The sequence below is a fragment of the Alligator sinensis genome, unplaced genomic scaffold (genome assembly GCF_000455745.1).
Source record: "Alligator sinensis unplaced genomic scaffold, ASM45574v1 scaffold277_1, whole genome shotgun sequence".
In the NCBI taxonomy this organism is placed as follows: domain Eukaryota; kingdom Metazoa; phylum Chordata; order Crocodylia; family Alligatoridae; genus Alligator; species Alligator sinensis.
Window position 1 is genome coordinate 1,169,941 of NW_005841899.1, and position 23,105 is coordinate 1,193,045.

At 41.6% G+C, this 23,105-nt stretch overlaps 1 protein-coding gene across 7 annotated transcripts in view; it reads right to left on the minus strand.

Annotated features, from left to right (window-relative positions):
• NCKAP5 (NCK associated protein 5) overlaps window positions 1–23,105 on the minus strand; it is a 461,300-nt gene that overhangs the window by 384,353 nt on the left and 53,842 nt on the right. For all 7 annotated transcript variants that reach the window (XM_025197575.1, XM_025197576.1, XM_025197574.1 and 4 more), the window contains exon 2: window positions 14,209–14,272. Coding sequence is in view for 6 of the 7 variants with exons in the window: in XM_025197576.1 (XP_025053361.1) it covers window positions 14,209–14,211 (3 nt within the window). In the remaining variant the exon portion in view is untranslated. The remainder of the gene's footprint in view (window positions 1–14,208; window positions 14,273–23,105) is intronic.

The window sequence follows — 23,105 nt, forward strand, 5'->3', positions numbered from 1 at the left end:
TCACTGTAGGGGCTTTGATCTGCCCCTACCCTGACCCCTACCCCCAGCCCTTCCCTCCCAACAGACTTCCCGGCTCTGCAAGCTGCCAGGCTGGCTATGTGCATGCTGCGGCTGTGCAGATGCATGCAGCATTTATCGGCAACATTATTAGCCACATCAGCCCAATAAAGCTCTTGCTAATAATGGCAATTTTTCCTTTTATCTGTGCCTATATGATATGGACCAATGCATCAGTGCACCTCTAGTGATCACCTAGGAATATTACTTCCCTATAACTTTTCACAATCAGGGATATTAAATGAGACTTTAAGGGAGGGTGAAGGAATGTTTCTGTGCTGAAGGAAACCTGTATGGGTCAAGGTAGTATAGAGTCCCTTCATTTTTTAGTCTCCAGTTCAAACCTGGCTGGTGTTAGTAGAGAGCAGACATCATGACATTTGAAATTGCTCATGGGCTCAAGTAAATTCAATCATTAATTCTTTCCAGTTTCTAATAAACTTTTCTTACATGAGAGGGCCAAGGATTTGATGGCTGAATTATACCTTTATCTTTTATAACCTTCTTTTAAGGGAGTGGGATATTTTTATTACTACAGAGTCTAGGAGATGCAGCCAAGGGACAAGAACTCATTGTCCTAACTGCAATACAAACAGAGAGAAAGAAGGTAATTCTTTCCCCAAAGAATGTACAATCCAAACTATGTGCTCTGCTGTTTGTGCTTCACCTGTTCTCTAGAGAAATACAGTTGTTCGGATGCTTTATTTCAACAGCCCCTCATTCACTCAAAGAAGCATGTCTATATTTTTATGGAATCAAAACGATGGAACAACTTGCTTCTTCTACCATTTCTCCTCCCTCACCCTGACCTGTATATAGATATAATATCACTGCTGTTGTGTCGCATTTAAAATAAGACAACTCTTTAGGACAACAGTTTCTGAAGCACACTGGACACTGCCCAACATGGCACATATAAATAAAATTTAAATAAAATAGTAGGAAAAAGGCAGCAAGTCCCATCTTTAGCTGACAGATACAGAAAAGAAATAATGATTTTGCTCCTTATACTGGGCCAAACCCCACTCACTTGACTTTGTCAGGAGTACCTGTCTAGGTTAAAGATGGTATGAGATGTTCCAGCGTAACATCCTTTGCGTTGCATTGTCTTCATGTTACCTCATTAATTCATAGCTATGGCAAGTCACTGTGACCGTAATTCTGATAAGAAACCACAAACTGAAAGAAGTACCAGTACAAATATTATTGTAACCACTAAAAAGCTTGTGTTAATTCTGATACAAAGGATATTAGGACAAAGGCCAGATCCTGAAGCAGAGTTTCAATGATTCATAGAAGTTCACGTCAAGAGAAATATCTTAACTTAATCCAGACCTTGCATTGTACATAAGAACAAGAAATTAACAGTACCTGTAAAAAAAGGTTTATTTTACAAAATACAATGAATGAACTCTGGTCTAACACAATAAATTAAACTGTTCCCAGAGCTAAGGCAGTAGACGTGTTATTTTGGTAATGCTACTGTTTACTAATATAAATGCCACTGAAGTATTCTAGCAATTAAACAAGAGAATAAACTCAGTGATTTTTTTTTTAAATAATTTTCCTAGAAGCTCTAGCTAAAAAAAAAAATACAACCGCAAATACACAATAGCAATTTTACTGCTATTCATAAGTATAGACTTCTTTTCCTATTTTGCATAAAATGTAAATTGTTATGCAACTTCTATATTAACCCTTTATTTTAGAATCACAAGAAACCTTACAACTAGTTGACAAATTACTCCCCTGGACTAACACATACCTTTATATTTACCTTTTCCTTATATTTTGTAATAGTGACTATATTCAGGTCACCCTTGTAAAAATATTTCCTCAATAAATTCTGATGTTCCTCCCCCCAGCCAACTCATCCCATTGCCTGAGGTGCTCAGAATTGCAGAACTTAACCTTTTTAATATTTAAGTGGCCACAATTCACTGTTAGCGTATATGTGCATCATTCCTATTAGCCAGTGAGATATTGCCTAGGGCAGCGTACATCTGTTTCTAGCCATAAAATGGGATTTTCTCCATGGTGAAGGCAACTGCTACTCTGATATTAAAATACTCAGTGGACAGCTCTCTGAACCATTGTTATATTGCCTTGATCAGCTCCTGCATGGGTTACCTAATGTTTAATTGCCAGTTTCTATCAGAAGGCAACTGAGTTTATGCAGCATTTTTTAAATAATTTTTCTGTGTTATACATCCAGGACTTATATAAAACATGACCTTTTATATCAACACTTTTCCTTTTCCAGTGGTACTTATATACTTCCTGCTTCCTTCCAGGTTGACGCTAAATACTTTTCAGAAGCACACAAAGGCAAACCAATCGGGTTAACTTGAGCAACAAGGTCAAAGTCTGTTTTATGTAACTACATTGCCTACAGTAGTAATAATTGTAGAGAAGGTCTTCGGTCTCTCTTCCCCACCACTGGAAATGAGGGCAAATGGTCTGCTTGACAAATGAGAAGATCTTACTAGTCTTATTATGTTGTGATGGCTATCTACAAGGCCAAATTTAAATTCAAATGGGAATAGAACTTGTCTACGAAGTTTGAACCACAATGTTGCCAGTGCTGCACTTTGAATATGCTGCAGATGGTTTATACTTCAACTTAACTTCACTAGGGATGCTATTTTAAATGAATGTAGCTCCCTCTTCTGGTAGAAAATAAGAGTACTAACTAAAAATTATACACACTTATTTCTATTAAACTTATAACAACAATGGAATTAAATGAATTGATTTCAATCAACATGTTCCTCACATTTTACAGCATAATTTGTTGAATAAAACAAACTCTGAAATGATCTCGGAAAGACAAGAGCTGATTTTTAAGAGCAGGGGAAAAAATCAGCTGATATTATAGGGCATCAGTATTTCCATTTCAGGAAGACTGAACAAGTTTGATTTATCTTACCTATTCTTAAACAAGTGCAAAAATGTCTGAATTTCTTTTTTTAACCTGTGAAAATTTGTCTTTCTTTCTTTTTTAAAAAGAAAAATATCAATTAACTGAATATCTACATATTTGGAGCAAACGAAATAGAATACGCAAGAAGCTACAAGAAGAATGAAGGGACTCAGCTAATGGCTGAAACTACATGAAGGAAACACGGTTGTAAAAAAGTAAATGAGGTCACCTGAGGCCCCTTCCAATCCTATGACTCTGATTACCAAGTATGGCAATTAATTGGGTCCAAGTGCATTAGATAAACTTCTAGGCTAAGTACAGATAGTCAAAAAGCCCCGGGGCTGAATCGATTCAATCTAGGCAGCTTCCTATAAGCTGCATAGGCTGAACCAATAACCAACTGAATTGACAATCAGTTTTCAATTGGGAAAGGCAGGGGGAGGCCTGCACTGACCCAGGCCAGTAGGCAGGGGATGCTAGAGCCTGTCTCCCAGCTTTCTGGTCATTGCCAGCCCAGAAAAGTGTCCCCAAAGCCCTGCTGTCCCCTCACAGGGAGTTAAGAAGCCCCCTGTCCAAGTACTGACCCATCTTGGGGGAGCCTCCCCCTCAGGAGGTTCCTGCAGCCTGGGTTCCCCTCCCAGGCAGCCCTGGGGAGCCCCCTTCCCCTTTCCCAGCTGCTGATTGCTTCAGCTACTGCCATAGGAGGGAGGGAGGGAGGGAGAAGTCCTCTGGGCCAGGTGCCTGCCTGTGCAACCCAGCATGGGAGCACCGGGGAACCCTGGCCTTGGGGGGCTTCCCCCCACCCCAGCCCAGGCCAACTCCAGAGAGTCTATGGGAATTCTTCCTCTCCCCAACCCCAACCCCAACCCCTTGCCTTAGCTGCTGCTAGTCTCAGGGATAGCCCAGGGAGCAGAGGGAAATTCCTCTGCCATTGGCGATGCATAGGGAGTGCACACGGGTGCACATGCACCCCCTGAGATCAGCTGTGCACCCCATGGAAGTGCCAGCAGCCATGAAGCCGGAAGTGCCAGTGGAAATGCACTTCCCATTTCGCCGCTGGCTCAGCAATCAGCTGCTGGGGGGCCCCGATCTCCCTGACCCCATCAGCGATCTGGTACCGCCCCCCCCCCCGACTCGGGAGGCACCAGTCACCCATGTCCTCTGCTCCCCTGCATCAGTTTTGCCTCAGACTCACAGCAGCTGTGGAGGACCAGGAGAATTTCCCTCCACTCCCTGAAGCTGTGTGAGATTTGCAGGGGCTGAGGCAAGGACTCTGCAGTTCAGGAGGGGAAGAACTCCCCTCAGTTCCCTGAGCTGTCCCGGGCTGGGGGACCCTGGGCTGGGGTAGAGGGAAGACCCCCAAGGCAAGAACTCCCTGGTGCCCCCATGCTGGGCTGCACAGACAGGCACCTGGCCCAGAGGACTTCTTTTCCCTCTCCCCTATGGCAGGCGCTGTAGCAATGAATAGCATGGAAGAAAGAGGGGAGAGGGCTGCCAGGAGTTGAAAAGCCTCCACTACAGGGGCTTTCCCTCCCTCCATGTGCTGTGTAGACCTCAGTTAGAAGGGGCTGGGGGTCTGTTCCCCTGCCCCCCTGTCCCTATGGGTTGACAGACACAGGCAGGATGCAGGCTAAGGGGCAAAGGTGCGAGGCAGTCCCTGCTCTGCTGGAGCAGGCAGCATAACCCAGGGCTGCAAAGCATCCTGGGATGCTGGGTGACTGTGAGTTAACTTGAAACAGGAAGGGATCTGGGACAGAAGTTCCATAAACTGGTTTGATCTAAATCAGTTAAGTCTGATACTACATCCAACCAGGTTTATCTTCAACCAGTTCTGGCCATTTTGAAAGCAGTTTATGGGCCCCGAATTTCTATCCTATTACATGTTTAAACAAGTTTCTGATCACTTAAACCAGTTTATGTGTAACTTCTGTCTCCAGCCCTAAAGAAGCTGAATCATCATTATCAGTCATAACCACCATTTAGCTACCATTAAAATCACAGAATTCCTAGAAAGAATGGGAAACAGTGCAGATAGGCCAGCTAAGGGAAACAAAAGACAGGACACTGGGATTAACTCCCTTCTTTCTGGTTTAAAATGTTTGAAGGGTCACGTGGAGGTTATCACTCAGTAGCTGTAACAAGCAAAAATGTGAAAGAACGTAATTATCAATATTTAAATCAAAAAGGAATATAAAGTCAAGCAGCGTTAAAAAGAAATATTGAATCTGCTTCATTATGCACTACTTTTTAAAATTACAGTACAGACAGACAGTTTTATTGAGGCAGGGAAATAAAAGGTGGGATTTCAAAAAGATAATTTAGCTTTTTGTATCTCATCTTTAACAGTTCATTTATTGCTAAATATCATCTATTTTGAATGACCCAAGTGCTTCTGCATCAACAGACTTTCTGTTTGCTCAAGGCTATTGCACAGATTTATCACTTCTGTGATAGAAAATGCTTCCAAGCTGGAGGCAGTACACTGTGCTGCCATGTGTAAGACCCAAGTCTGAGTGAAACCTCAGGACTCCCACTCCTCAGAGAAGACCAGGCACATTGCAGATGTAATGTGCTGGGTCTCTAAAAATGCTGATTGCACAGATTTTATGAACACTCCCTGCTAGCTGATTAATGGAGCAGCAATAATGTCAGCTTTGGTGCCGGCCATGTAGCCTCCTGCTGCAGCACTAAGTGCCACAACAGTGAAAACAGCCAAAGAGGGGGAGAGGAAACAGAAATACTAATAGCATGAGTTTCCATAATAATGGGGTGAGCTTGGCTAATGCTGTGCTGTCTTGGGGTGATAAGTGACACTCTATATGCAAGAACCTGGAAATGATGAAGTTATACATACACATATCTACATACATATATATACACACACACATACACACATCCACATATACATAAATATATACACACACACGTACACACACATACATATACATACACACATACACATACACCTACATATAGATACATATGTACACACACATACATACACACATACACATACACCTACATATAGATACATATGTACACACACATACATACACACATACACATACACCTACATATAGATACATATGTACACACACATACATACACACATACACATACTCACATATACATATCCACATACATACACACATATCCATACACATACACACACATATCCACATATACATATACACATATCCACACACACATATCCACACACATACACCTATCCACATATACACATACATACATACACACACATACACACATACATATGTACACACACATACATTTTCATTTCTCTGCTATTGCTATTGGTGCAGGCTGAAGGTCAAAAACTATATAGTTTAGTTCTTCCCTATATGACCTTTGAGATACAAATCTGAGCTAAGAAGAAAATAAACCAAAGCTAGGCATTAAACCCTCCCATCAATTTTATTATGAGATGGATCAACTCCTTTCTCAGAGATAGAAGCAGTGAAGAACAAAGTGGAACATACAAATTTCAGAGGCACATGAAGATGAAAGGATCTGAGGAAATTAGTCAAACTTTTTCAAACCGTAACAAATAAAAGTTTCATTCAAGTTTACCTTAACTTGAATATACAAAACAGTGCAAGGAAGCTGTAACACAGTTCAGTGTCTGGTAACAAATGAATCATTTCATTGGTTGTGCAAATATTTCCCCTCTTTTCCTTCTTTCGAAATTTACAGTTTGTACCAATTTATGCCAAAAACTCTTTGTAAAGCAGTAGTAGTGCAGCTCACAGTGAAACTCATTAATATAACTTGTTTTCCCATTATTAGCACCATCTGAGCCTGTTGAAAGTCTTAACCAGGGTTTTAATTTCTCCACAGAGAGCTTTAAATTAATTAGTGGTTTACATGCTAACAAAGAATCTGATACATTTACAAATCAATCTAATGTGGAAGGATTACAGGAGGGTGGAAACCTATTCACTGGGGACCTCACATTCAGTTAACATGGTATGTTTATAACAAAAGGGTGCAGGTGTGAAATAGATGGATACAGGGAAGATGCCATGATAATCACTTCACATCACTTAAAAACACAGCAGGAAACATGGTAAATCAGAGCCTAAGGCCCAGCCTAAGTGAAACCTATGTATACATAAAAGACAATATCATACCACTTTAACCTTCATAAATAAATTCCCTGAGTCCTAGGATTTCTATGGTTTACAGGCCAATGAACTAATGGAAAATTGATTTGCATTAAAATACTTAGATGCAGGAGTAAGAATAGAAAACATACATGTGCACACATATACATTAAAAGACACAAAATATTCACAGTTTTAATTATTGTTCACGCTGAATCCAAAACAAGCAAAGGAAGTTTGGTAAAATATTTCACTATGGTTAAATTATACGAGACAAATGAAACAAGGTCCTTAATGATTTCAAGATGATCCCATATATTTCTCTGTTCTAGAATAAACATAAATAAAATAAATGTTTAGCTAGCTTAATCTTTAAAAAAAAAATCTCTTGATTTTAAATATACTCTGCAACCACATACTAAAACTGTACATTTCTCATTCACTTCAGTGAAAGCTATGCAAGTATGAGGGCATAATCTTGAGTTAGTCTATAGGGAGAGAAAATATCATTGGACATACTAGAAGAAATTAGAATAGGAAAGCATCACATGTGCATGCTTAAAAATTATGGACAATACACCTGAAGTAAGAACCACCATCCAATCTAGGAGTTTCCACTTCAATATGCAACATCAGTAAAGGGACAGTGCAATTTGAAGGTGGCCAGTCTACGAACTGGAAGATATTGCTGAAGACAGTTCAACAAAAACAAATTTAAATAAATAAGCCCAAACAAATCATCAAATGTTCAGGTATAAATGTGGCCTCTCTTTTTTTTATTCCAAAGAATATATTCCTTATATTGATTTCAGCTCTAGGTGCGACACCAACTTTTCAACACTTACAAGTCTAAATACGATATTTTTATACAAATAAAATATATTTCTATATCTTTGGGGGTGAAGATTTGTCTTGAGATTAAATGCTTTAATTTAGTCTTTTCACCTCAGCATTTCTCAGTATCCATCTTATGCCAAGAAGGAATTGGACCCCGAGAAAATTTAAAATCTTGGAATTATAAAAATGTATTTCCTAGGAGGCTGTAGCCTGACAAAATGGTGATCACATGCTGTATGCAATGCTTAATCTCTTCATTTACAAAAAGATATTTTTTTCATAAAAATATATTTCCTCACCGCTCACCATGTGTTATTTATACAGATGTGTAAAACCCATTTATTGAACAAATGTACTGCAACTTAAATAGTATCTACAACACATGCTTAGTATTTACTTTTCATTATTGTTTTAGTGCCTGAATAATCCCCACTGCAGCAATTCCTGTAATGGTGGGTGGACAAGAATGCAACAAGTCTTTCCTGTCTATAATTTCTATGAGCTATATGCAAAAGGCAACAGCTGGTCATAAGTTATGGCAGAGATTAACCGGCATCCCTCTGTGCAGGAAAGCAAATCCTAAATGGCGTATTCTTAACATGATTCATGCTGGGAAGGCAAAAAGGAAAAGTATCCACAACTTTCTCACACTGTGACCAAATGGGTGCCAGATGGAAAGTGGGGGAGTAGAGGCCAAAAGCTCTAGCACCATATGCTCTCCCTTGAATTGCACAGGTGTTGGAGTAACACATGTGGGAAAGGTATGAATACACTACGTTCATTGACATGGGTCAGACTTTTATTGTGCATGGGTTTGACTTAATAACTTAGTGCAGAGAGACCACCTATTACTATCTTGGCCCACCGCTGGTCTCAAAAGCCAAATTCACTTTTGAATTTCTTAGCAGAAAATAACTGAAGCCAGAGAAACCAGCATAAGAGCAGATGATGCATGTCGGGGCAAATGACTGAAACTGTGGATAGCCCCTTTGCTTGGGCAACAAGACTTAGGGGGACAGCTAAATGGTAGATTCCCCCAGCCTTACTCATAGCAAAGGCCAGCTACATACTCTCTCTAAGTCTCAGGAATACTCACCAAATGAATGCACGGGGTCCCCATCAGGGACTTTAATGTGTCTGAGTTGGAGTAAAGATGCACAAGTCTGTGTACAGGAATGGCCTGGCTAAAAACTGCTGACAGCTATTTCTTGCAAGAACACTAACATCATTATGTTAATCACAAGGCTGCATTTAATCTGTTCTGCACATGACATAAACAGAAATGACATGCACACCTAAAATCCTGGAAGTCTTTCAGCTGTGCTCATTCACTTCCCTCCCCGAAGGAAGAATTAGTGCACTCCGTAAGTGTACATTTTCCCTGGACTCTGAATCTGTGACACTACTGGAATACTGGAAAAAAGGAGCATAAATACTGTTTACCAATCCTGACCTTTTCTTACTGCAAACTGTTCAGCTTTGGAAGTGCAAGTCAACAAGGTCAAATACGAGTATTTGGTATTACTTCATATTTTTGTTTAAACTGTAACTATACCTGCATTTTTAAATACTTGATCGTTTTCCTCTCCCTTCTTTCTCCCAGGCATTACATGGGATTTGTTTTTTAGACTGCAAGGTGTGTGGGACATGTCTTTGTACAAAGCCTAGTGAATTGGGGGCCCAACCTGACCGGGGTGCCTGGGCAGTACCATGATATGATGAAGTTAACAACAACAACAAACCTCAAGCTATGCTTTACATCGGTACAAAACAGAATACACACACTAACAGTGATTTATTGGATGAAAATAGGAGACACTATTCCTCACAGTTTATAAACTAGCCAGGGAAGCAGCAGGAACCATCTGTCCAGTCTAAGCAAGAGGCAAAGTGATATGAGCTAGCAGCAGGAGCAAATAACTATTCAGTCAGAGAGCTCTGTGCCAGAGAAGGCAGCAGCCCATCATCAGGAAAGGGTCCAACATTGTCACCAAATAGATAGACCCTGAGTGAATGAAGGATGTTCACTGTGATTGGCACACTACTGCTGTAGCTATTACTGAGATGGTCACTGCGTCTACAAGATGCCTAAAGTACTCCATCAGAACTCCCTAAGCTAGTGCACCTCCAGTTTGCTGCAGTACTTGTCCAGTAGCAAGTCAGATCCAGAATAAATGCTGTTGCAAGGAGCTCTTCATCAGTACCTGACAGATATTGTGGCCAACTTCCTCTTTGACTGATGCCATTGCTTACTGCTCTTTTCCTTTGTCTCCAAGGTCAATAACCACTGATGAAGGCGTCAAAACTGATAGACACGTCTCCTGCAGTCCTTCTGAATCATGGAAGTGGCTGCCCATCATCACAAGGAATCACATATGTGGTACTGATTCAAAAATAGAGGTGGTTCTACAAGACTTTTGACTCCCCTGTTCTAAGCTAGCAGTGGCCAACCTTTTTGAGAAGCATGCCACAAGGCAAGTCCAAACTATTAGATAATGCCATTGCAATAACGTGTGATGCTACTGGTATAGTGAGAAAAATACTGTTCACCAACTCTGACCTTTTCTTACTGCAAACTGCTTGACTTTGTATGTGCAAGACAACAAGGTGCCACTGGGGCATGGCAGTGTTGAATCTGGCAGTGCCTACTTCTGTAGCTCCCATGGGGCTAAATCCTCAAGGCAGCACCAACCCCCAACTCCCACCCAGATCCCTTTCCCCACCCCAATTCCCAACACTGGTGCCCTCTAATTCAGTGCTTGGGTCTCATGTGCCAAACATACCACCTGCCCATATGGGGTACTTGTGGCACATGTGTTGCAAATATTTAAAGGGACCCACATATTTGTATAAGTTAATTAGATGCTCAATTTTATTTAATTTTTTTACCAAAATGTATTCCATGAAAGATTCAATTCTAGTAACTTTACGACTTCTTTATATTATAGACCCCTTGCTTCATTTTCTGAGGACAAGTTTTTTTGATGTTGGAACATTCTGGCATCTAGCCCCTGAACTCCTGTCTCATTCTCACAGCCATACAAGCTTGTTCTATTGATCCATCAGCACATTTTATGTTGACATTACTAGCTTTCTCTCGTCTCGTAGTTCTTCACTCCGTCCCAGAACTCCCACCTCCAAATTAAACCAAGGAATACATTTAGCAGTGACTGTGCTAGCACTTCTAATATATACCTATGAACATGCATGGATCTGTGTTCACAGCAATGAAAATAAAAAATGGTTCCACCATAGCCAAACGAATCAGGAGTTGGACAGAACACAAGATCTCAACCTGACTCTTACAGACAGAATCTGGGGGTTTTGACCGTTGTCACGTTCCTTACGGCTAAATCCTATATTTACTTGAATCTAAAATGACCCTGAATTTAAGACACTCCTCCCCCCCACATAATTAGATTCTATACATGGAATATTTATAAATTTGTTATAATTTTCCATGTATAGAATCTAACGATTGGAGGGCCATCTTTAATTCATTCCCCCACCCACACTATTGCGGGGAGGGGGGGGGGGGGGGTCACGTGATATACGAAAGTTAAGCAGCTTGTCCCCTGTTGATGCCGCCCCTTACTGCCTCTGTCCCCTGCCTGCTCCCGCAGCTTCAAGTCCCTGCTCCCACAGCTTCCTCCCAGTCTCTGCTCCCCGATTCCCTCCCCCAGGCTCTACTCTTCCCCTTCTCCCCCACCCTCTGCTCCATACCAGGAGACTTCCTTCATGTTCTGTCCTGGTGCACCAAGCACAGCCCCAACCCAGCTCCATAGCAGCTGTACTTTTGTTATGGCTCTGACCCTGGGTAGGGGTATGAGCCAAGCCGCAGCAGCTGCCTGCCCCCCATCGCTCTTGTATGCAATTCTAAGATGAGGGCCTTTCTCTGCCCCGTCCCCATGTTAAATGGTGGGGAACTCATCTTAGAATAGAGTAAATACAGTACTCAACAGGCAGTCAGCACTGGCTCAATGTCTAGTTGGGAAGAAGGATCAACTAGGGTTCCCCAGGGATCTGTTCTGAGCCCAGTAATATTTAATATCTTCATTAATGATTTGGATGATAGGATCAAGTGCACATTTAGCATATTTGCAGAGGACACCAAGTTGGGTGGAACTGCAAACACCCTTGAAGATAGAGCTAGGATCCAGAATGCCTGGACAGACTGGAGAAATTGTCCACAATCAATCAAATAACACTTAATGGCCCTGTCCACACAAGCGTGGACATTTGTTTCCCTGGGAACAAGAAGCAATGGCACACCTTGTGCCACTACTACTTGTGCCTGGGGAACACCCACGCCACGCACACTCTGGTGTGTGGCAGGTTACCCTGGGTGGGGTAGGGGAGGCTGGGGCCAGCAGTCTTACACTGTGGTCTTGGGGAACTGCAGCTGTGGTGCTTCTGGAGCTGACAGCCTTGCCAGCAGCTGGAGCATGGCTCCTGCAGGCCAGGCTCTGGTTTTAGGCAGCATAGGCTGCCGACATGTGTGCCACCTGGCTTTTTTTAAGATGTGTTTTTTTTTACCCCAGGATCTCCTAGGGCCAAAAGATGCCCCTGCACTGCAAGGTAGCAGCGTGGGGAATGCCTGCATGTATGGCGTATCATGTCGCAGGCGGGTCTGCAGCACCAGATACCACATGTTCACACTCATTTGGACATGGCCAGTAAGAACAACTGCAAATCCCTACACTTGAAATGGAATAACTGCATGTACCAATATAGACTGGGGAAGGACTGGCTAGGCTGCAGTACTGCAAAGAAGGACCTGGGGTTACAGTAGACCATAGGCTAAATATGAACCAACATTGTGTTCCTGTTGCAAAAAAAAAAAAAAAAAAAAAAAAAAAAAAAAAAAAAAAAAAAATGAGAATAAGTCAGGACAACATCCACCCATTCATTTTTTTTTCTTGAAGCAGTAGGAGTGCTTTGGGTTTATATATACACTGAAAATAGTTACCCTGCATAGAAAGTTAAGCAATATTGCTTATTTAACAGAATCTTGGATTATCCTGCAAAATGTATTCCACACTTAAGGTATTACATTAGTTCTGTCTTCAGTGGAAAATTAGTTCATACAATTAAAACAGACAGACGCATTTCAATCAAGGTAAAATCAGTTTCTAGATTTTGTAAAAATTATTTACACTGAGAACCAAAATGCAATTACAAACCTGAAGCCTGATCTTTGCTATCCTCCTCAGGCAAAACCCTCTCTGTACTTAAGCAGGTGTTTTATTGTAGTTGCAGACTGGATTGTGGCTTAACATTTGAAAAAAGTGTTTCTCAACTTGCATATCAAAACTTTGCTTCCATATATAAAATACCAACATTAAACTCAATCTTTCCTGCAAATCATCAGCTGTGTATCCCAAATCTCTTTCAGTTTATTGTAAAAGTCTTATAAAAGGCGTTTATGAAAATTTTTAAGGAGACTGCTGGAATTTTTTTTTCAAGACTTTGCCTCACATGACTAACAGAGCATTATATGCAAAGGTATACTCTCCAGATGATCACCACCTCTGGCTCTCTCCATTGAGCTAAAGACATTATGGGTCAAATTCTTCGTTCAGATCCATGTATGTGATTGATTTAAGTCAATGGTAGCTGCATGACCATGTTCTAGGAAACTGGTTTTAGTTGTCATTGTTGTTTTGTTGTTTTTGTTTTAAGCTTCCCGAACATCTCTCTTCTATCCCCTGGGTTCCCCTAGGCTATTCACCTAATACAGGGGCAAACCAAATTCTTACCAGAAGTAAAACATTTGTTGGATTTTAAATAATTACCTTCAGTAAATGTTCAAAATGAGAAAATGTGTAAAATGAGAAAAGTAAAAATAAAGAAATTAAACTTATTTACAGTCAAGACTGCTCCTTTCTAAAGTGCCTTCTCTTTCATTTTCCTATCTTCTGCAGTTTGGTAGCACTGAATAATGATTAAAAAAGTTTCATGCCTCAGTCAGAACATGTCTGTGTTCCCCATGCTGCATATACGGTTCCAAACTTGAACTTCCAGAAAACATTCTCAGTGAAGCAAAGAAGTCAGTTCCTCTTTCTAATGAAAACTTTTCCAAGACAGCAGTATCTTTAGCTGTAGGGTTTTCCAAACACCTTTATGAACACAGAATCAGCTAAACTTTCATTGAGCTTCATGCAGGATTAATATCTCAATGGCCATCCTCAACAAGATGAAATACGTTCAAGATGTGAATGGAGAGGGTACAATAGAATTGCAAATAGGATAATAGCCAAAGCTTACCATTGTTCCTTCACTCTTATTTCGTGCAACTTCCCGCTGCAGCCGAGCCACAGACAGCTTCTCCCTATGGAAAGAAAAGCATATGAATAGCAGTTCATTTTTCACTAGTAGGGAGAATACGCTGGTCGCTCGTCACTGTAGCATTCTTGGACATTGCTGTGGTAACCTCTTGGCAGATCCAGCTCTCTGCCATATTTTCTAAAAATATTTCATGGGGTTGAACATTATTGTTGCATTTGTGATAGTTTGACAGTTTGACAAAATGTCAATAAATCAAATAATCTAAGCCCAACTGTTTCACTGAAACAGCTAACAAACTAGCCCATAAATTTTGACTTTCAAAACTTCTGTAAGTTATAATGCACAGTGGCACCTTTTATCTCCCCCCCCACCCCTGTTAATTTACAGATCAGCATTATCCTGCTCCATGACAGTTTTGGTTGGCATATTAAAATACAAATATAGTAACAAAGATGGATAGATGAATGGATTCTTGGTAGTGTGTGTGTGTGTGTATTATATGATCAATAAAATGAACAAGCAGCATGTGCCCTCCAACCATACTCATACGAACAGTATGTAGTGCTTTGTATTATGCTGCTACTAAAAAACTTTAGGGCACTTTTACATGTAGGGTGACTACCCATCCCTAATTAGGTGGGATAGTCCCGGAATGGGATCATCAAGTCTTGGTCCCGGGCTGCATGGCTCCAGGACAGCATTTATCCCAGATTTGCAGCACTGTGCAGGGATCCGGATAACCCCTTACAGGCAGGCAACAACCCAGCCTGCAAGGGACTGCCAGGAGCGGGATGCAGGGAGTGCCACGTGCATGTGCTCACCCACAGACACGCATGTGGCCGGGAAACAATCAGGCAGGTTGGATAGCAGCTCAATGCAGGTAAGTCTATGGGGAGAGGAAGGGTAATGGGGGGTAGATCAAGGCCCCCATGGTGAGGGAGGGAGTGGGGCAGGCTCTGGTGGTGCTGCCCAGACAGGGAAGAGCATGGGGCCCTGTGGCTGGGGTGGGAAATGGGACAGATATGGGTGGCTCATCCAGGGGGTGCAGGGCATGTCGGGGAGTGGCTCCTCACCACTGTGTGCACCCCTCAGGGGTGGGCATGGGGGGCATGTACCCCCCACAGAACTGTGCGCAGGATGTGGCCAGATGTGGGCTGCCTTCTGCGGGCTTGGGGCTTCCCACCCCACTGCCCATCCCCTGGGAGCCCCGCACCATTATAGGGCAGCAGCAGCATGGAGTTTTGCCACCCAATGCTACCAGGCAGGCTGGGGGTGTACAGCTGGCGTGGGGTTCCTGGGGGAAGGGCAGCAGGGTAGGGAGCCCCGAGACCACAGTGGGCAGCCCACATCTGCCCCCAACCCCTCAGCTCTGGTCCAGCTGTGCCACCGGCAAGGGGGTGTAGAAGGCAGTCATGTGTCCTGCCTTCCAATTTTGGAAAGGTGGCCACACTTTTTACACATGCTCTGGGGGCGGAGAAGGGCAGCATTTTAATTAGAGTGGCTCCGAGAGCCACTGTAAATAAAGTGCCACAGCATCTTGTGTATCAGTGTCCCCATGCTTCAAATTGGGGGAGGGCTTGAACTAAAGCTCGTTCAATGACCACTATTTTGAAGGACGGGGACACTGATACACAGAAGCAGGAGTCTGCGAGTGTGGTAATTGCCACGTTTCAGCAGACTTGATTAATTAAGCCTGCTCTGATGCACTGTAATTACAACGTGTCAGAGCAGCCTCCGCGCTCATGTACAGGCACCCTTACAGCCTTATCCTGCAGTCTCCAGTCCCATGAAATATTCAGTGAAATCCTTAACTTGGCCTATGTAGGATTATTTTCTTAAGTAAGAATTGGGGAAAATTCTGTGTACACCAAACCACAAAACACACCATGTTTCTCTTTAAGGAGTTGTAGGCAAGAGACGAAAGAGATGGTATTTACTGACCGGGGGGGAAATGGAAAGGAACTGTCTATAGGATGAAAAAAAACATAGTAGGTAAGAACTTTTACATCTCTTCTTCTCAGAAAATATAAAGCGACACCAAGGAAACCTCTACTAGTGAAGCACAGAAAAAAAAAAATCAAGGAAAATAGCAGAGGAGAATAGCAGGGGAGAAAAATAAGCTGATATGCTAGAGTGAGTTCCTTTAAAATGGTTTTAGGAAAGGCAACAAAAAGGGTCAGAGGTCTGGAAAACATTATTTAGAAGAAAAGGTTGGAAGAACTGGGATTATTTAGTCTGGACTAGAGAAAAATGGAGGGGGATTTGGTAACAACTTTCAAGTACCTGACGGGTAGTTATAAAGAAGATGGTGATAGAATATTCCCTGTGGCTGCAGAGGACAAGGCAAAGAGAAATGGTATTAAATTGCAATAATGGGTAGGATATTAGGAAAAACTCTCTCACTATGCGGGTGGTTAAGCAATGGAGCAGGCTATCCACTGAAGTCTTGAAATCTCTATCTTTGGAAGTTTTAAGAGCAGGCCAGACTAGTACTTCTCTGGAATGGCTTAAAAAAGATAATCCAATCTTGACCTGAGCATAGGTTGGACTAGATAAATTCCTGAGTTCTACTTTTCTATGATTTTTTCAAGTGGATTTTTCAACTGGGTTCTGGAATTATTACAGGATATCAGTGATATACCCTCCTGCTTCCTCCAACATAGCAAACAGCATACGATGCTTGCTTGGGGTGTGGGAAAACCACTTCTCCAGCAGGACAAATCAAGAGAAATGCATCTGCTGGTCAGGTTGCTCAGTTGTGTTATGAGGTTTGGGTCCTTACTTAAACTAGGCAGAGCAGGGATTTGCAACTCCCCCGATGAAAGCTCCAGCCAGTCTGTTGGCTTCTCTCAGGTTCTTTATGAAAATTTCTGAAAGTTGCTGGTTTGCTCTGATGCAGAACAAATTTTTCAAATCTTGAAAACATTATATCTTGAAGATTATTAGCTTAATGAATTAAGACTTTTTTTTCTTTTGAGATAAAAAAAAAAAAAAAAAAAAAGTTGTCAGTTCCAACACCTATGTCTTATTCTCTCTTCCGACAGCACAGCAGACAGCATAACACCATGGTTTAAAATATGCCTTTAAAGTAATGTTGAATTAAATAAGAATTATTCTAAAATAGAAAAAATTAATCAAGGGCATGAAAAAGAAGGGGGTAAAGATGTGGCAGGTAGGAAATATGGAATGAATCGCTACTCAAAAGAAAAGGAAATGTGCATACTCTGTAACCACTTCCCAACTTGGTCTCCTACTCTTCAAATGAAATAAGACTTTTTTAGAGATCGAGTTTTAGCATTAGCAGAGACATGTCAAGGCAGTCTGGAACTCAGGGAGAGCAAATGTAGTCAATGGCCCAACACAGCCAAGTCCCAGACTCCTCCCATGCTAAAGTGCAATAAAGGAATCCATGAAAGGGTCAATGGTGTACACGGACAGGCCCAGCCTCAAGGAAGAAGTCTCAAAAAGCCAGGTCCCTCAATCACCCCTTACTAGCAATGTGGCTATACTGAAATGATGATACTGGAACAATATAGGCATGATCTCCAACTTCAGAAAGGAAAACGAACCTAAACCACTTCATTATACTTCGGCAATCACCAACTCAAAAAGGAAAGAAAGATGAACTGGTAAGTGATCTGGAGCAGGGATTAGTAAAAAGGAGGTAAGAGCGTAACATATAATATCTCCGTTCCCTAAACCAGGGAAACCTCTGTCCTATCAGGGCTTCTACAGACGGGGAGGTGCGACAGAGTGGTTCATACAGCATCATCCCGCTGGAAGGGATTCCTGGAGAAGAATGCTGGCAACAACATTAATTCCCTAAAGATCTTGCTCTCCCCTTTGAGAGGCGTCAACTCAGGCATATGTGAGATGGTGTCAGCAGAGTGCTATTAGGGACCATACCGTCAACGGGAAGGCAGCAATGAAGTCGCCCTGCATGGGGATTTACAGGATTTCCACAGGGATTAATGGTGTTCTAATGGACAGCCTCAGTTCGACACACACTGGGCCAACAAGGGCACCTTCCAGGCCAATATGAGGCTCTAAAAACGCAGCTTTTTAATATTATTATTACTATTTATTTTAAGCACGTTGCTTGGGTATTATCACAAGGAAATTACAAAATTGGTAAATCCTGTTTTAAGGATTTAGCTCGCCAACTAAAAATGGCCAGTTGTGGCTTTCTGCATTGCTTCACCACTTTAATATGACTTAGTGGAAAAAGCTAGCATATGCTTTGAGTGGTTTTCACTTGTTAACTGCAAAATAAATGCCTATAGATATTTTACAAGCAAAGCACACATGAATTGTTTATTCATATTTTTTAAAAGTCAGCTAAAGAGAAGAGAATGTTAAAATATGCATGAAGAAAAAAAAAACACAGGCTGCCCCTGTATCTATTTCATAACAGTTGTCTGTAAATATTTGCTTGTTTACTTCTAGAAAAGAGAGGGGAAAAGAAGAACTGATCGTTTTCCCCAATCAAATCACATGCAGCCAGAGGATTCTGGAGCTGAAAACCGCAAATCCCTCCCAAACTTCATTAATCAAGAGGTTGTTGGTACAAGAATCTTTGAGCATCCCTAGGAAGTCCCAAAAAAACAAAAATAAAAAGAACTTCTTACAAGAATTTACAATTGAACCAGAGCAAGGATGGCCACTTTCACAGTATCGGGCTAATATAAATATTCCCAGGTTGATCTAAATTCTTTATTTAAAAATAAATGCCATATGTCAATTGGTAAAAAAAAACAAACAAAAAAAAAACCCAGCACCAAAAAAAGCTTGTTATGTATAAGGAAAACTTTGAATAAGGGGACAGCCATCTGTTGCATGGTGTCTAAAACAAGGAGGCAAATCAATTTTATATTTCCATTTTAAATAGGTCCCAATGCACCCCCCCCACCCCCTTATGCCATAATTGAAGAAAATATGCATTCAAGTCCAGACCTGGGCAGATGGTCATCTTCATTTAGGAGAACACATTTCAGAAGCACGGTAGTGCCTTTGGATCAAATTAATTCATGGTGTAACTGTATGATCTGCCAGCCAGGATGAATTAAAGCCATTAGGCATAGCAACCTATTGCCTTGCACAGTGTGTAAACCAGGTCTGAATGAGAAGCACACACACACAGTGCGTCTACTTTTGAGTTAGTACAGTAGTATTTTATATAAGTGTGCATTGCTGTAATTATACAAGGTGTGTGGCAAGTGAGAATCAGGCACATTATGTTTAATTGTGATGAAATAAGACTGTCACCACTGCTCAGGGATTCTGGGCATTCTCAACCTAGAGGGATTTTTCTTTTTTAATACTGGCATAGTGCTATACTTGGATAAGCACTTTTAATACAAAAAAACAAGAGGCTCTTAGCTGCTTTAGCTTCTCAGACACTAGGAGCATTTTGACATGTAGCTTCTAAAGTTAATCTCATCTCTTTTTCATCTTTTTTTTTAAAGAGAAAAAATGCTTAGCCTATCTTTATTGCTAGGTGGTTTTAGTTAATCAAACATGCTTCACCCTTTCACCATGATTAATTGACAAAGTTAATTAGCAACCAGAGAAAGCTTGTAAGAGAAAAAAAATTCTTCAGGGAGGACTAAGCAAAAAACCCCCCAAAAAACAAGTGATCACTTCAGATATATTTGCTTATAAAGATTTCACATAAGACATTTACAAATGTGTTCCTAGAAAGCATATTGTGCACCTTAAAATGTTAATATTTGCATTGTAAGTGGTATACTTCTTAAAGGCACAATTTATAGGCTGTAAATTCAGGGAGGGGACTGAATGCCCAAAATCAAAGACATTGCAGAAAGGTAATTAAAGAAGCCATATGGGGATCCAGTTATTTCCTCTGCAGTTAGGACCAAGCATATAAATGAAATTGTGTTGTATTAATGCAATGCAAGAAAACACATTTAAACTCTTCACATTACCACTATATCATCTAGAAGCTTGGCTTTTTTGTATAATGAATAAAGCCTGTTTGACCCAGAAAGGAAAAAGGCTTATTATGTTCTGAATAATCCAGCCAGTATTGTAACCTCTCCCTAAATTATCATTTCCCCTTAAGGCCATCTTCCTTATGAGTTAGATCCATTCAATTGGGGAACAGATATTATATCACATGACTAGTCACAGCTAAACAGCACAGCTCAGATTTTCGACATCGGGGATCACACACGCAAACTCTTTGCAAACCCCAGAAACAAAAAAAAACAAAACCTGGGAACTTAAAAAGAAAGAAAAAAAACCTACAGCCAAACATGCACACTCACTGATTTGATTTGCTTCCTGCAATTTCAGAAACAAAAGAGTTACATTTTTTATATAAATAATTTGCTGAAAGATGTTTTTCAGCTCTGTGCCCTGACCTTGAATTCCTAGCTCTATTTCTCCCAATAATGAGCCAAACCCTAACACCGAACCTCCAAAACATTTAATTGGGATTATAATATGTAATAGAAGGATCAAATCAGGAGCCTTTTGAGGCAGAGTTTTGGTTCACCTTACATCGACAAAATGATACAGTTCTCTAGTGCACAGTTATCAAACTTGTCTGAACAGATGAATGGTGCAGGGTTGGTCCCAAGGGCCAGATTTGCAACCCAGCTGGAGATAGGCCTGGTGTCCCAGGTGCTCAAGTGCCACCATGGGAACAAGCCGCGATGCTGGGCTTCTTCCCACGCTGCTGCTAAGGCTACAGCACTCCAGCCCTCGCCCAGGGTCATGGCTACACCTGTGGGAAAGTCCCCCCTCTGCCCCCCACAATGGCCTGGCTCTGCGGGCCAGATCCAGACTCTATGTTTGACACCCCTGCTCTAAAGCAATGGTTCAGCCCGGTCTTTAAGGGAATCTCATCCTTATTTGCTATGGTGGTTTTAGCATGCCCGGTTAAATTAATGTGCAAAAATAAATTAATTAATTAATTTAAGTTGGGGGGGGGGGGAAAAAAAGTGAAAGGTAAGAATTTGTCATTCAAAAACAAAAAGTTGTGTAATAAAAGAGCATTTTGGCATCAAATCAAAACTCAGGGAGAATTTGACATTTGTTGGTATTGCACCTAGAGGCTGACTTATTAATGCTTCAATGAACTGAGTTCCCCAGAGTCCATCTAGTGCACAATACCCATATCAAACTCTGACAAAGTCCTTTTTCCCCACTCTTAATCACACACCAGTACTCCTGCCATGCGCACACTTCTTGCATTCTTAACATTAAGCAACTTCCAGAATATCACTTTTATGCTATTAGTTATCATTTTCCTATATAACTATATTCCTCCTTTTCTTCATGTTCTCCTTGTTAGTCATTCAAATAATTATTTTAGAAGTCTATTATTTTAAGTCTAAGCTCTAGTTTTTCTATTAAATTACAATAACTTGGCAGATTGAAAACCATACTATTAAAATCATGTCTTTATTAAAATGATTATGCCACTGTGGTTCATCCAGCTTAAAAGGCAGTAGAAACTGATGCAAGCAAGCAGCAGAGATCTTAATTTGAACACTGCACCTTCATTATCCCTTGCAAAAAAAAAAAAGCATACCTGTAGATCTTTAATAATCATTAGTAGACAGGACCCTTGTTTTTCACACATTTCGGAAAAAAATCCTCTTCTTCCTCCTCTCCTTAGAAATCCACTAAATCAATATGATGCCACGACTGACCTAAAGGGAAAGTTCCTCCAACATCCTTGTTTTCCATAGAGGCTTCCCATCCAAGTACTGGCCAGGCTTGACCTCATTTCTTTTATTAAATCTGACAAGAGCACAGCCCAAGGTGGTATGGCTACAGTGAATTAATATGCTTCATTTTACTGGCATTTTGCACGCTGTGGTTAGCAGTGTTACATTCTTGCTTTCTACTGAAAGAGATTGTATACGCATACTGGATTCATCATATCTAAACGGCCATTTAACGTTCAATTTTGGAATTGTTTAGAATCAACCATTTTAACTGGGTCTCATAACAGAGACATTTAACTTGTATGGAACCTTTTAGATGCTGCAACACAGACTAAGTGTTATTTAAAATAAGTTTCTAATTTACAAGCATGGCAGTAAGTTTCGTAATTAAGTCTTCCATAAGAGCCCCTCTACAAATGGAGGTAAAGGTGTGATGGGATCTAATCTGTAATTCATACAATTTTGCCTCCTGCCATGCCATATGTGTATGGCGGGAGGCTTGACTGTGGGATCATGCATTAGATCCCATTGTGCCTTACTGCCGGCACAGCGGGACCCCAATCCTGGGCTCTCCCCACACTGGCAAGTAGCAAGCTCCTGCTGTTGGGAGTCCCTCAACTGAAGGGGCTTGTCGCAGGGCACTAAGGTGCCTGCTCCTAGAAGAGTAGAAACTGCCAGGGGAGAGCCCAAAGAGACTGGCAGAAACCCAGGTGCAGGTTACCAGGGCAACAGGCTAGCGAGCAAATTAGCCTGCACCTGCGCCTGGTCAACTGACCAGAAGAGGCAGGGCCCTGGGCCCATATAAACCCCAGGCTGGAACTAGAGAAGGCAGTTCTCTGCCAGCGGATAAGGGGGAAGGAGCCCTCCTAGAGGAAGTGAATGGAAGAGGCCTGACCTTAAGTTCTGCTCCTGGTAATGTTAAGGAGCAGAGTACACCTTGTGCAGTTTGAGTTATGGTATAGCCTATGGGCTTGCATTTTTTACTTTTGTTTATAAGACTGGTGGCTTGGGTGAGGTTATTGGGGAGGGAGGAGGCCTCATTGGGGGCCCACTACAGTGTGGGGATCCTGGTGCCAGAGAGGGGGCAATGTTTGGGGGGGTGAACAGACCCTGGCACCAGAGAGAGCGCTGTGTTTGGGGGGGTGAACAGGCCCCGGTGCCAGTGTCTCGGGCACAGAG